The sequence below is a fragment of the Brachyistius frenatus genome, unplaced genomic scaffold, assembly GCF_029030835.1.
Source record: "Brachyistius frenatus isolate BFR_SWC_R1_liver_20210118 unplaced genomic scaffold, ASM2903083v1 Contig_6, whole genome shotgun sequence".
In the NCBI taxonomy this organism is placed as follows: Eukaryota; Metazoa; Chordata; class Actinopteri; family Embiotocidae; genus Brachyistius; species Brachyistius frenatus.
In genome coordinates, this window is record NW_027210605.1 from 1,007,056 (window position 1) to 1,020,870 (window position 13,815).

Sequence of the window (13,815 nt, forward strand, 5' to 3'; positions counted from 1 at the left end):
AAAAATGTCCAACTATCCCCTTAAAGGCCTTGCAAAGCAAATCTCTCAAACTAGTCTGGCATTTTTTGCCCCTTTTTTCCTCTTTTGTTATTGGTAAATAGCAGGGGGCACTCATGTTGCCACATTTAGCTTAATAGCAAATACATCCGGCATTTCTTATTAGTTAAGTGATTCGGATTTTATAAAGCATATTGAACATTTTATCCAGTTATGAAATGCCACTGAAAATACTTCTGCTGAAAATGTTTTCCTACCTCTACAATGGTTTGGGTAGTGCAAAGTTTAGGTGACTACCTAGAAAAGCAGACACTGTGACGGCTTCTGTTATATCGAAGGTAACATAGTCCAGTCAGTCAACGTCAAACTTTCTGGGTACTTCGTCATTGCTGCTGTTCAACAAATCCTCTGTGTAAACAAGGTCAACTGCCTCTCTTAAACTTTGAGTAAACTGTACAGCACATACCACAATAATCTTGCGGTGACAGCTGAGAGAAGCAGTTTCTGCAGGAGGGACATACAGGACATCCTCAAACCAACCCTGATAACAGGATGAGATCCTTTTCCTTGTGTAATCTGTTGATGTGGTTTTTTTTTTTAGCTGAGTACTAACAGATCAGCTTCTATCGCTTTGAGTTCCACAGAAGGGCCCGTGTGAGTGTGATAGGTCACATTGTTGTCTGCTGTCCGGTTCAAGTGCATACACATCTGTTCAGCATGAAGTAGATGCTTCCAGGAGGAACTTGCTTCTCAGCATCAAGTTCAAGCAGCCTCGAGATCTTATTTTAACCCGTTTCCCATGTGGGCCCATTGCAGAATAATGAGCAGCGTATCCAGAAAAGCCAGTTCACCATTTTTATAATTACATTGCATTTAATGACGCAACACCGAGGAATTCTGTGTAATAAGAAGTTGTTGAGATTCGTAGCTGCTGCCTAATTGTCCCAGAAGGGAATTCTAGCTTTTATTTGCTGTACCATACACTGTAGCTCAGCAACGTCCTGCAACGGGACAAGATAAGAATACGTGAGACTTGATGGCGTGTAAACACAGGGCAGAGAAAGAGGAGAGAGGAATGGACTGAGGGACGGACAAAGAGGAAGGGGTGAGTTGCATGCGATGTAAAGAGAAGGCGAAGTGTGCATGCATTCAATACAGTGAAGGTCTGTATTCTCCGACCAACGTTCTCACGTTCGCTAAGACTGATGAGGGAGAAGCCATCTCACGCTCTGTGCATCTAATAGGTTTTAATGATGTCCTCACTAAGCCATCCATTCTGTTGACTGGCCTAATGAGACGAGGTCTGGATGGACAAAGTGAAGGCTCTTCATAAACAAATGGTCCAAACTGGTCTTCAGCCATCAAAGGTCCTGCTATAGGTTTCATTGAAAATACGTAAACAGGATGTGCTTCATGGTCAGCACGATCAGCAGGAATGTGCTGTCAATCAGAGAGATGTTGGGATTGGAAATAGGTTTTGGCCAGTTCAAAAGCGTGAACTCAGACAGGTTGTTTGGTCCTCAGCTTCTCTCTGAGTCCTGGAATTGAAGCCGAGCTTCAATATCTTTATAAAGATCTATTTTGACTCTGAAGATAGCGATAGAGAGAGATAGCGATAAACACAAACAACTCTTCCTTTGTGCTCTGCTTCCCTCCTGACACTGTGCATCGGGGTGAGTGACATCAGACTACAGTGCAGTGGCATTAGTACCTGTCACCAGTGTACGAGCACCTCAGCAGCTCTATGTTGCATACTTTCTGTAAAAATACCGTTTTTAACTCTCTCATTCATTCCATTTTCTACCAATCAGTTTGTTATTTTTCTAATTAGCTGAGAAACTGTATAAAAAGACAGAAAACAATGACCATTTTCCATCACTGCTTCCTGGAGCCTAAGATGATGTCTTCAATTGTTTTATCTGACAAAGGTCCAAAAAAACACATTCCATTCAAAATGACATAATAAAACTGAAAATAAATATTCCCTCATGGATTGGTATTTTTGCATGATAAATGATTTTAACATTAATCAAATTTGGCATTCTCCCCAACCTGCAACACACCTACAGGGCTGGACAATGTAAACAGCTGTTGTCTCCGATACAGAACCTATAGAGACCCAGAGAGATCACACACACACACACACACACACACACACACACACACACACACACACACACACACACACACACACACACACACACACACACACACACACACACACACACACACACACACACACACCTTCATAGTAGAGCCCACCTACCTCCACAAGTTCGTCTCCGGGTTGGTTAATACTGTATGAAACAAGATCCGGGCTCTGATGACAGACTGCTCTTTACAGCAAGGTAAGGTGACTGTGGTTACTGGAAAGCCACAGTGGCTCTGTCAGGCAGAGTGGGAACCTCCATCGGACTGATTTACTTTCCACTAATCAGCATATTCCCCTCAACGTCAATGAAAAGAGGAGGCTCTCCGCACGCTGAGCACCCTCCCCCTGCCTCACTCAACAGTGTTTCTCACAGCCTCAACTCTTTCTTGGAATCTTTCCCTTTCTTTCATTAGCCAGTCTCTCTCTCTCTCTCTCTCTCTCTCTTTCCACCATCAGCTGTCTTCTCCCTCTCACCTCCAAACATGCCTCTGTCTGTGGTCATTTACTCAGCTGCTGTGTTGATGTCCGTGGTTCAGTGGGTACATGTTCGGAGCCTGCGTGTTGCAGCTCTGCAAGGTCACAGATTGTTTTTCCTCTTTTCCTCCCTCTTTAGGACACATGGTGTTGCTGGAGGGGAAATTTGAGCTCTCAACCAGAACACATCCTAAAATAAAGTTAGATAACAGGTCGTCTAACGAGATGTCATCTGCTTTTATGTCATACACTGGCCGGTTCTGTCCAGTTCTGCACGGCGGACAAAATCATCTCAGTAAGAGAAGACATTCTCAGAAGTTAGCACACATTCGGTTGTGGGTAAATGAAAAATGAAACTGTGAGCCGATAGATTTCCCGTTGTTCCTCGACTCATTTTTGCAAGAATAATTCAAGAATGAGATCACAGATTTTTCACAACCACCCAAAAGACAACAACAAAAAATGATTTTTGCTTCCAGGTTAAATCATTATTATATCCGAACGGTTAAGTAAACTTTGGCAGAAAATCTGAACAGGAGCTATCTGGGAGAAAAGCCAGAAAAACAGGCTACAAGGCTTCAGCAGCCTCTGTGGGACTCCAGACAAGGCGAGAGCCCCCATCTGCCTTAATTTGTCTTCTCTCCCCTCGCCGATGACTCACAGTGGAATTCAGGTCTGCTCATTTATTTGACTTAAACTATCTCCCATTGTTTAATTTCTTAGCTCTCTGCCCTTGACTCACTCACAGTGGAACGCCAGAATCGGTGGACTGTGTGGCCACTGACAGGCGAGCAACCTTGACGTCTTCTCAGTTTCTTTATGAAGAATGCAGCCAAGGCCCCGGACTGTTCACACAGTAGGAGGGAGATTAACATAAGACCTCTATCAAGTAGTCACGGGGGACTTTCTCAGTCCTTGAGGCTGTTTTCTGTCCTGCGGTCTCTCTACCAACAGATGGCGCTGGTGTACAGGAGACTGTACGAAGACCGCCGTACGGTTCCATATTAGGGATTTATGACTGATAAAAAGAGTCTCCAATCATCTTCACGAAGAGGGGGCAAGGAAACAAGTTGATGTAAAGTAGAGCAGCAGTGGGAGGGTTATTGTTGTAAAAAGGAAGAAAGGAGTTAGAGCAAGGGCTACACAAAGTGAGGGAGAGGAACTTTATTCAGCTCCCGAGGGAGCTCATTTGAGCAGCAGGCGGACATGTTCGTGTCTACAGGAGGAGGCAGGTTTGATCTCCTCGTCTCATTTGTCAGAAATTACTCTGCAGTCTTGACTGGCCCTTATTGAACGGAATGGGACAAAAAGCATCGACACCTTCATAAAACATGAAAACATATCTTTATGTCTCTATGGACGGTGCCTCTCAGATTGAAAGAAGGATTTATCACAATTGCATGCACGTGCACAAATCTCTGAGGCCAGTTGTCAAGGCAACAGCTAAGGCTGACAGGGAAAAAAAAGAAGCGCCGTACATACTGGCAGAAGACATGCAAAACGCATGGGCCTACACACACAGCCCACGGCAATTAGTCCAGTCAGGATAAACATTTAACTTTAATGACTGTTTACCAGCCACAGTCCCGGACTCCCATGACTGCATGGATATTTCCCTCTCATACAGGGACATGTGCTAATTTCACAAGTATGGGACACACTATGCATGCAGGTAAAATCCAGATCATAATCAAATGTCAATTGATACATTTTCTTTCAAATAAATCCTGCTTTTAATCAACTTTGAGTAAAAAATTACACACAGCTCCTTCAAATAATTTACATTCTCTTGATATTAGCATTGAGAATCTTGGACAGTATTTTATAATGTTTAGTCCTCTGCCAAGAGCAGTACTTTATCCATTTATTCACGTATGCGCAGCAGGCTGACAGAATTGAAAACCCCCAAAGGCACCACTCTGCTTTATAGAGTAGATGCGCCGTCGTGCTATTATCAAGTCCCCCTTTCCCCTGACCCTAACTCAACTCGCACATTTCTGACATAAATCAAAACACACTCTGGATAATGAGGGTCTGCTTTGTCACAGAAAAGAGTTGGTGGATTAGCAGCAATTACCAACCTGAGCTCGGGGGGCTCAGCTTGCTCACAGCTGAGCATCAGCTCTCTCTACCAACAGTGATGCAGGTAAAGGACAGTGTACACACACAAATTCCCATTCAGAGAGATTAACAATAAAACATGAATGCCAGCCTCCAGATTCTGCAGCAGAACGCTAAAGTGGCTTCTTGTTACACACAATAATGGACATATCTCTTATTGTTTGCACCTGCAAACACATTTGTATATGAATAAATCAATAAACTATTTATTGCAAATGGAAACTGTGCATGTGCAATATCACATGGCATAAAGACCACAAGGTGCAGAGTGTGTCTATAAGAGCTGCAGTGCAGCAGCATGAGCTCATCACTCTTCTCTTCTCCCCCTCCTCCTTCACTGCTCCCCCCCCCCCATCTCACCCCTCCTCTTGCTCGCCATTACATAAGTTAATGCAGCACACACCCTCATTATTCTCCAGGCATGGCACTGTGAAGAGATGCAAAAGAATATGTCATCAAAAGTAGAATAACAGCAAAAAAGCAACAGAAAAAGACAGCGGCTGTTTTTCTTCTGAGCTTTCAGTCCCCCGCTGATCACAAAGAGCAGAGGAGTGCAGAGGTAACACATGTTTGTGGCCGTGCTTCAATCATGCAACATGTACAAAAAGGGAGAGCGGGAGAAATGATTGAAACATGGCAATATTTTCTACCGTGTGCACTTAACACCCTGAACATGAAATGTGCTTTCTCTAGAGGGTGCCATTCTTGAGCATTAAAGTAAACAAACTAGCTTCCACAGATGATTAGCATTTGAAAAGCTGCACAGCTTTATATGAACAGCAGATACTGCAGCAGAGGCAATGGTCCCTGATATGTTCTCCCATAATGTTTCTACCCTGCAGCAGCTAAAGACACAGTGAGAGTGTAGGTTACTCTCAAGCCTTTCCGTTATGGCCACAGCACACATGTCCATTCATTACTACCATAAGGAAATGTTCTCTTAGCAAAACAAGGTAGGCAAACTATTACAGACGATAATCAGGCAAGTATAAAGAAAAGATTATTGCACATAGCTGACGTTCCTCTGGAGAAACAAGCGTGAAAATTATTTAGTGGTATGTGGACACTGACTGCAACTAAAAAATGATCAGAAAAAGCCTGCACATATAAAGTACTTTAGATATCAGGTAAACCTCTAATCAACTAAAATACAAAGGTACGTCAGGCTCGTTTTGTTGTTGTGGGCCCTGGTGAAAAATAATTCAACCATAATGATGCATCTCCGTGAAATCCAGCCAAGTGTTGTGGTGTGAAACCATTTTCTAGTGGATAAGCATTTGGCCAGACACGAGCACATAAATAAAACTTACAAACAGGTGAGTGGAAACATATTGTACTATGAACACTTGCGACTCATTTTCACATCAACCACAGCAACCCCCCTCCCAATGTAAAAAATACACAACCAAAAACGGAAGCCACAAAACCAGTTGACATTTCAGTAATTTCAGCTGCAGCTTGAGAACTACAATAACAGCCTCCTCATAACTCCATCATCCTGCCATTTCTGACCAGAGTACGGCTTCCATCCGAGACACGTCTAAGCTTTTCCACCATGGAGAGTTTTTTTCACTCACCACAGTGGAACTGCAAGCTCGCGTTGGCAGGTTGCTACTTTTCCATTACAAGCAGCTCCTCTCAACGCTCAACTCCCCCAAAAAAGACCTCACTTGTCACATAGCCAGCGTACCAAAGCAGAGGATCAACAGAGGCGTCAGTGTCTGCTCTCATTTTATCTACAGGCCTTATGTTTAGTCACCTACGAGCGCTCGGTACAGTTCAGGCCGACGCCGGTTTGTACTAATGTCCCAAAAGTCCTTTTACCTATCATGAAGCAACGCAGGTCTGTCAGGAGGTGTTTGATATCCCAGTCCAGTCAGATGAGGTTCCACAGAGCTTCCTTTCAGTACTCTATCCCATGGAGATCTACTATGGGACGAGAAGGCTCCATTTGACAAGCTCCAGATCCACACACATTAAATAAATAATGCTCCTGTCGTCACACTCTCACAGAACCAGCCAGATCAAATGCACCTTGGTGTCTCCGGTGTCACCGCTAAAGGATTTATGATGTAGTCAGACATACATGGATTGCCTTGGTACTTTTATCTCGCTTACATTTAACAGGTTAGCATTAACCTATTTAGGATGTTCACCACTACCTCCAATGGCTTTTTTTTTTTTTTCATTGCTGTTCATGCTTTTTTGTTTTCTTCCCCCATGTTCCATCAACAGATATTAAAGGCTAGACAGCAAAGAGACGGTGGGAATGTAAAAATTGGATGAGCAAGGAAGGCAGTTAATAAATATATTCACAAACATGCTTTGATCGATATTAGCTTCTGGCAGATATTTCAGGAAGAAAGTGCAGTACATGCATGTTCCATTTATTTTTCCAGCTGTAAAATGTCAGTAGAAAATCTTGTTTGTGTTTTTTTGTTGTTTGTTCCAGAATGCACTGCTGAATCTGTCACAGAGCGATACCGACCTCATTAAACAGACCAGTTATACATATATACTCTATTTTAGATTTAGATTTTATAATGTTTTAAATCAACTACATGTATGTGTGTGTAAATCAATTTATTTTTGACTTTGATTACATGTGGTATGTTGTTGGCAAGTAGCCGTGGGTATAAGCAGGATAGTACACTGATAAGTTTCTATGTTTGTTCATTCCATGTTGGAAATTGATGTCAAGTATCTACTTGGACTACCCAACGTGAAGCATCTCGATCACTCGGGTCTTTTTATATACTGACATGATGATGTTGAGATCAATACACCTGCTGCAGGACTTCTGCTTGTTGGTGTCACTAAACATTGTGACATGAGCTGTGTGTTTAAGGCCATTGAATAAAATTGGGGCTGATGATCAGTCTTCTCTCTGATGGTGTTACGTGATGGATAAGAATCTAAGGTGTAGAAAATCTTTGCACAGCATAATGACAAGGAGCCTCCCTGTATATTTTCATGCTCGACAGTGTGCAGACATAAAAGTTTGATCCAAGAGAAAAACGAAAAAAGATTACATAAAAAGACCGGTATGTTTTTGTGAGTTACAGAGCACGCTGGAAAATATCCTTCCAGACTACATCTTTATAATCAGGTCACAGGTTTAACGTAAAGCACAAAGACACAATGGAAGAGACTAAATGGACAGTTTGTGTAATCACATAATTCCATCACAATGGATTCTGAATAATAAAGTGTGAAGATCTTCTCTAAATAATAATTACATTTGCCCCGATTTCCAAGTTCATTCTGAAAGAGATTTGTCAGAGGACATTTCTGCTGCCGTCCTTTATGGCAAGACAAAGGTAAAGCTTAAAGGAAATGAAAATAGAAAAGCCAGATTATTCTTAAGTCTTAAGTAAAATGCCCAGAAAGACCTTGAAAATGTCTTAACTGTTGCCTCTGCCTATTTCAGCTGCGTGATAAAATATTTCCAGGGTTCCAGAAAGGAAACCACCGAGCTTGAGCTTATAGACAGGAATGTTATTTGATCAGTCAAGATGTCAGAAATATGCTGCGGTCAGTCTGAAAGACAACCACCACTTATACTGCAGGCCACTGCCATCCACACTGGTCTATGCCAGATGGTCTCCTACCTTATAGTTCGGCTGGAAATGCAGTACTTCCACATTGCGTCCCACACAGCAGTGACATCACCGGAGGCATCAGACATGCAGGAAAAAAATTTTCATGGCACCGAAAGGAAGTTTCAAAAAAACTTTCAAAAACACAAAACTGCCCCTAAAAGAGCCAGAAGAAGTACAGCCTGTGCTCACTCCCTCCTCGACCACAAATTACAGCTTACATCTCTCACTTTCCATAGAGAACCCACAGAGAAGTTCATTCTTTCGCTGCTAAAGTTACTTTGTCTGTGCCTTTTCGAAGCTCCCCTTGTCCCAGTTTATGTTGGAGTCAGAGTTGCTGCTCTTGCAAGCTGCCTGATGACCAAGTAAGGCAAAGGCCCAGTACATATAGCAGAAGAAAGTCATCCCTCTTCTTAACAAAAGCTCTCCACCCACATCGAAACGCACACCAGTCCTCTTTTGCTTCTCTGCAGACACCCCTTCCTTTTGTTCCTTTTTGTTCTGTCCAATGCAATCTTTCACTCAGCTGCTGCTCCCAGGATGCATCATGCTCCCCAGTGGTGATGGGCAGGGCCTGTGTTGTGTATTTGATGTGTGCTTGTTTATTTGGAAGTGAAACGAGAGAGAGAAAGAGAGAGAGCGAGAGCGTGTAATAAAGTAAGATTGAGAGATGGAAAGAGCATGAGGGCTTTCAGTCCCTGTGTGTATGGTTATACTTGGGCCAGTGTCCAACAATCACACTGCTCTCAATGGGAAGGCCATGCAGGAGGGAGGGTGAACCCCAGTTCAGCAGCTGGGAGAGGCTGTTTTGAGTTACTACGCCGACCTTGCTTTAACAACACGATCTCACTCCTGGAGACAATCTCACTATGTTACAGTGAAGCCAGAGCAATGTAATGAGCTACGCCCCGTGACCAGGATATTCCAGGAACTCTGTGGGATTAGACACATAATGAGTTGTTCAGAGTGTGTGGAAAAAAATAAACAATTGTCCCAAATAATTCGAAAAAACCTCTTACTCATAGACTGAAGTCAGCTGTTGGCAACAGTTAGCAAAAGATTTAATAAACTATTGGGAACTTATTTGAGCACAAACCTCTTGAAGTCTGTCATTTTGAACTAGAGAAATAAAAAAATATATGATATAAAAATAGACTAAAATACTGGTTATAATACCATAACCGTATGATACTGAGGTTGCACCTACAGCTGGGGGATTCCTCGAGGCCTTCGTTCAAAGAACACTCGCAGTTATGCATTATTAATGAATCATGGACATACTGTATTCTCACCTTCAGAAGGCTAATGCTGATGACAACTGTGTGTTTATATACGTGTGAACACATTAGCATGTAGAGAATGGACAGAAGGCAGATGCCTCTGACTTTCACAGATCCTGAATCTTCACACTGCAGCTCGCTCTTGTTTCAGACATCAAACATCTGCATGAAGGGATGGGCGTGAAAGAAGCCTCTGCAAACATCACCGGTTAGATAATGTACCAAAACACCGCAGTTATTATCTGTACAGCTCTAAAACCTGGTATCTAAATTATGTTGTTTAAGAGGGGAGGTAACAATTCAGAAGAACTACGGTCCTCTGAAGCAGAAATTGCAGCTTGAAGATTATAGACCATCAGACACACGGTAGACCACCCACACGTTAAAGCACCTTTATCATCATGGGAACTCAAACTACCTCTGTGTTTTTCTTCACATCTTAAGCAGACAATGGTTATGTGCAAAATGACTCCACGTGCATCTCAATTTGAATACCTGCAGTCTATGCATGCAATGCGGAGCATCACATATCTGTGTGGTGATGGGCATGTTTATGTTTTTTTTTAGTTTTTTTTTTAAATGATGTCACACGGAAGCAGGGAGATGAGTGATGTGCACAGAGGGGGAAAGAGTAGTGTTTACCTTAGAAACATACCTGGAAACTGAATATAAGTCAGTGTGAAAACCTCTTAACATGTTTCATTCAAAGAAAAGCCGTTATACTGTGTACGTTGCATCTTTGCTGTGATTTACAGTTTGAAATGTCGGCAAAAACATTAAATAATATCCAATGGCATGGCTGGCACGTTGAGGCTAAAGAAGAAGAAGAAGAAGAAAAAAAAAAAAATCAAAAACACTATAGATTCATTAAATTTGATGCAAGGTGCAAAGCTAGCGTCACGAGACGAGGCGTAGATTATGCAATGGGTGAAAGGTGAGAGGTCGCCGCGGGGCAGAGATGAATTAAAAGCTCAACTCGTCCTTTCCAGCAGTGGCAACGCTAAACAGACACCAACAAGGTCGTACTAAGAGCTGAGTTACTTAACCAAGTGCTTCTACAAAATAACAGCTGTAACCTGGTTCGCTCTGAGAGTGATAATGGTTCCGGCAGCTCACACTCCTCTGCATAATGTCTTTCAGGCAGCCAGTGTGTCAGCCTGTAGAGCCGAGCACCACAACTGCTTCTCTATCAATCAGCCATGTTTGATGAAGTCATTCTTCCAGAGTCTGTTTAAAAACACATTGATTTGCTGAATGTTGGGAGCACTTCAACAGAGGCAGCAACATCAACACGCTGTCAGATAATAATGAGCTGTTCAAACCACGTAGCGCAGCTAGTAAGAAATGATCTACTGCCAATTTTTAAACGTACCTCTTGTAAAAGTTGTTGTGTGGGTGCAAACACAGCACATGCCAGTAATCCAGGCAAAACGCTTTGAACTTCCACATCCTCGGCTCAGACGGTCAACAGGGCAGAAAAGCAGAGGAATCCAACAACGTTAAAAGGCTCCACGAGCGCAGGAGGCTGCTCATTTCTTCAGCCAGTGAATCTCCCAGCATGGACGTCAGCCTGAGTGGTTTTAACCCGCCCAGAACAACCACATCACTCCTGGACCTGTCTCAGTCATCGTCAACCCATAAAAGCAGGCCTATGAGGAACCTTTCTAGGATTTATTTGGAACAAATATTAATGCTCGGGATCCGCCTCTCCAAAATAAGCTCTATGTTGGCTGCTTCGCTTCTGTTTTAACTCTTATCCAGGTCAGTCAGTGTGTCCTCTGTGCCGGTCCCTCCACACAGTGCGTCAGCCCAGGATCCTCCGAGACATCATGGCTACAGCCGAAGCTCTGCGCCGCTCCAGCAGGCACAGGTAGAGGAATGTGTAGGAGCGCAGACACGAGGAGGGATTCTCCAAAACTCACTCATCTCTGTCTGAACCAGCCCAGACTCAACAGGGAGCATCAAAGGCCTCCTCTTCTGTCTCTTCCTCTGTTGCATGAGCAAACTTTCTTACGAGGAGACAGATAGGGTCTTTTCTCTCGCTGTCAGCGTGTCTCCTCCTTCCAGCTTACTGCCATCTTCACCTCCTTTTCTCCTTCCTCCAGCAAAATCCTGAACCTTCTCCCTCCTCCTATTCCTGAACCCTTCTCCTGATCCGTTCCCTCCTGCTCTCTCTGTCTCCCTCTCCCTGTTACAGCTGCTGCCATCCACACAGGACCTCCCAGAAATGTGCCGATTCTGGTTGCTGGGCAACACTACCGTACTACTGAAGCTTCAAATGGGAGCCGCGCAGAGCAGCCCGCGATTGGTCGGCTTTTCAGCGGGGAGGGGATGTTGCAATGTTGTATGACCACATGCGTTTATACACATGCTTTGTTGAAATAAATATGAGCTTCAAGTGCTCTCAGATTTTGTCGGTATCTAGTAAAGGGGAAAAAAATTCTCCTTCATTTGATCTATCAAGGTCATCGGAACATTTTAGGGAAGTACAACTGCTCTTAGGCTGCTTAAACAAATGCTCAGTTATGATCGATAAAATGATTCATGAGCTGAATTAAACAGTAAGGCTGAAATATGAACGGTGCAACGTTAGAGCTATGTAGAGTTAATGCAGTCAAATTTTATTTCAGGTTGTTAAATCTGCATCAAAAAACGGTGTGTCTTCATAAGAGCCATGTTCTAAATGTGCTGCAGTTTAAAGGAGAGCAATAAGACTTAGACACATAAAACGTTGGCTCTCTTTTCTTGCTGGAGGTTTTTTTGTGTGCATTTGAACACAAGCACAGTGCTGTTCTTTCTCTGCCTGAGATGCAGTGCCACCCAGTCCCAGTGGTCATGGGAAACAGGCGTGGAGGGCCTCTCATCAATATTCAGCCGCTGTCAGTGTCCAAACACGCAAACACTGACAATGCTACATAATTACACAAACAAGTACACTCGCATACGCATACATCAACCAACAATATACAAACATCAATATCAATGTCTGCGCATATTCACCATTAGCACACTAATTGGTATAGTTAGCTCTGTTTGGTGTCAATCACCGCACGACTCTTTTCACACACAACTTCTGGCACAATATGGGCTGCGTCTGTTTTCCCAAGCCACGATATAGAGCAACACAAAGGCTATACTGAGAGCCTGTGTGAACAGCAGGGACACTGAGGAATGAATTCATCTACACACCATTCAGGAGTCTTTTGTCACAAAAACTAAGGCCTCCTGATTCACACACAACTCACATCAAGTGACCGCACACTCTCGGTGTCTTTTCTATCCGTGCCCTTCATCTCAGTTTGCTCCTGTGAAAAACAAATGCTCTCAGAGTGAACATTTCACTTCGTCCCTAAGTGTACTTATCTTGCTGTTTAAATTCCTATTCCTGCACTCTGGATACATGGAATTGTTGGAAAGACACATTTAAAGCAGATTATCAGATGATATTTATAGTTAGCGGCTAATGCTCGATAAAATCCACCAACCACAATTAAGAGAGCAGTTAAAAGGTAAGAGACCTTAAAGAATATTTTTTTCATCGCTTTCAAAAGCTCATAATGCCTTTTGTTCATCGTGATGATTTACTCATGTGGGTCGTGACAGATTGAGAACCCTTTTAGTTCCCTCTTTGCAACTCAGTCTGTCAAAGGCAAAGAGAAGCAATTATGACAGCTCTAACTGTCATAACCATTCAGTGGTTCTGATTGGAGCACATGGTTATTACTTGTTTTGTGCCGGATAAAGAGCTGAGCAAGAGTGTATACAAGCACAACAGGCTATAATTTAACGAGTAGATGGATTGATTGTTCAAAGTGGCAAACTTTGGCAAGTTCACACGTGTGGTGAACTGGTACTTGTATCTACGACAATGCATGGATCCACATATCAGAAGTTTTTGCTGGCAGAAGTCAACATTTTTTAGCGTTTGAAAGAGGCGCTGTGTTTCCAGTGATAAATTGCTTTTCTTTTTTTTTTTTTATAGAGAGAAATGTTTTGACTTAGTAAGATGCCTCAAACCACTACTGGGATTTTTGATGCTCTTCCACATCTTTGTGGTGTTCACTACAGACCTTGAAAACTACTGAATTTCTGCAGAGGTCAGTGTCAAGGTCAATGTCACACAAAGCTACGAAAACAATGCAAGCAAATATGTGTGAAAAGTAAGTTAAGGATATAAAAAAGTGACAGATTT

The 13,815-nt window shown here is 42.9% G+C and overlaps 1 protein-coding gene across 7 annotated transcripts in view; it reads right to left on the reverse strand.

The window, feature by feature from the left end:
- The window catches only part of iqsec1a (IQ motif and Sec7 domain ArfGEF 1a), an 88,961-nt gene that overhangs the window by 29,918 nt on the left and 45,228 nt on the right, over positions 1-13,815 (reverse strand). The window contains exon 1 of one of the 7 annotated variants that reach the window (XM_069723564.1): positions 10,996-11,798. The exons of 4 other annotated variants lie outside the window; for them this stretch is intronic. In XM_069723564.1, coding sequence (XP_069579665.1) covers positions 10,996-11,072 — 77 coding nt within the window. In that variant the 5' untranslated portion in view covers positions 11,073-11,798. Of the gene's footprint in view, positions 1-2,263; positions 2,352-8,355; positions 8,380-10,995; positions 11,799-13,815 lie in introns of those variants that run through there. 2 more of the 7 variants (XM_069723572.1, XM_069723597.1) reach the window with 2 other exon arrangements.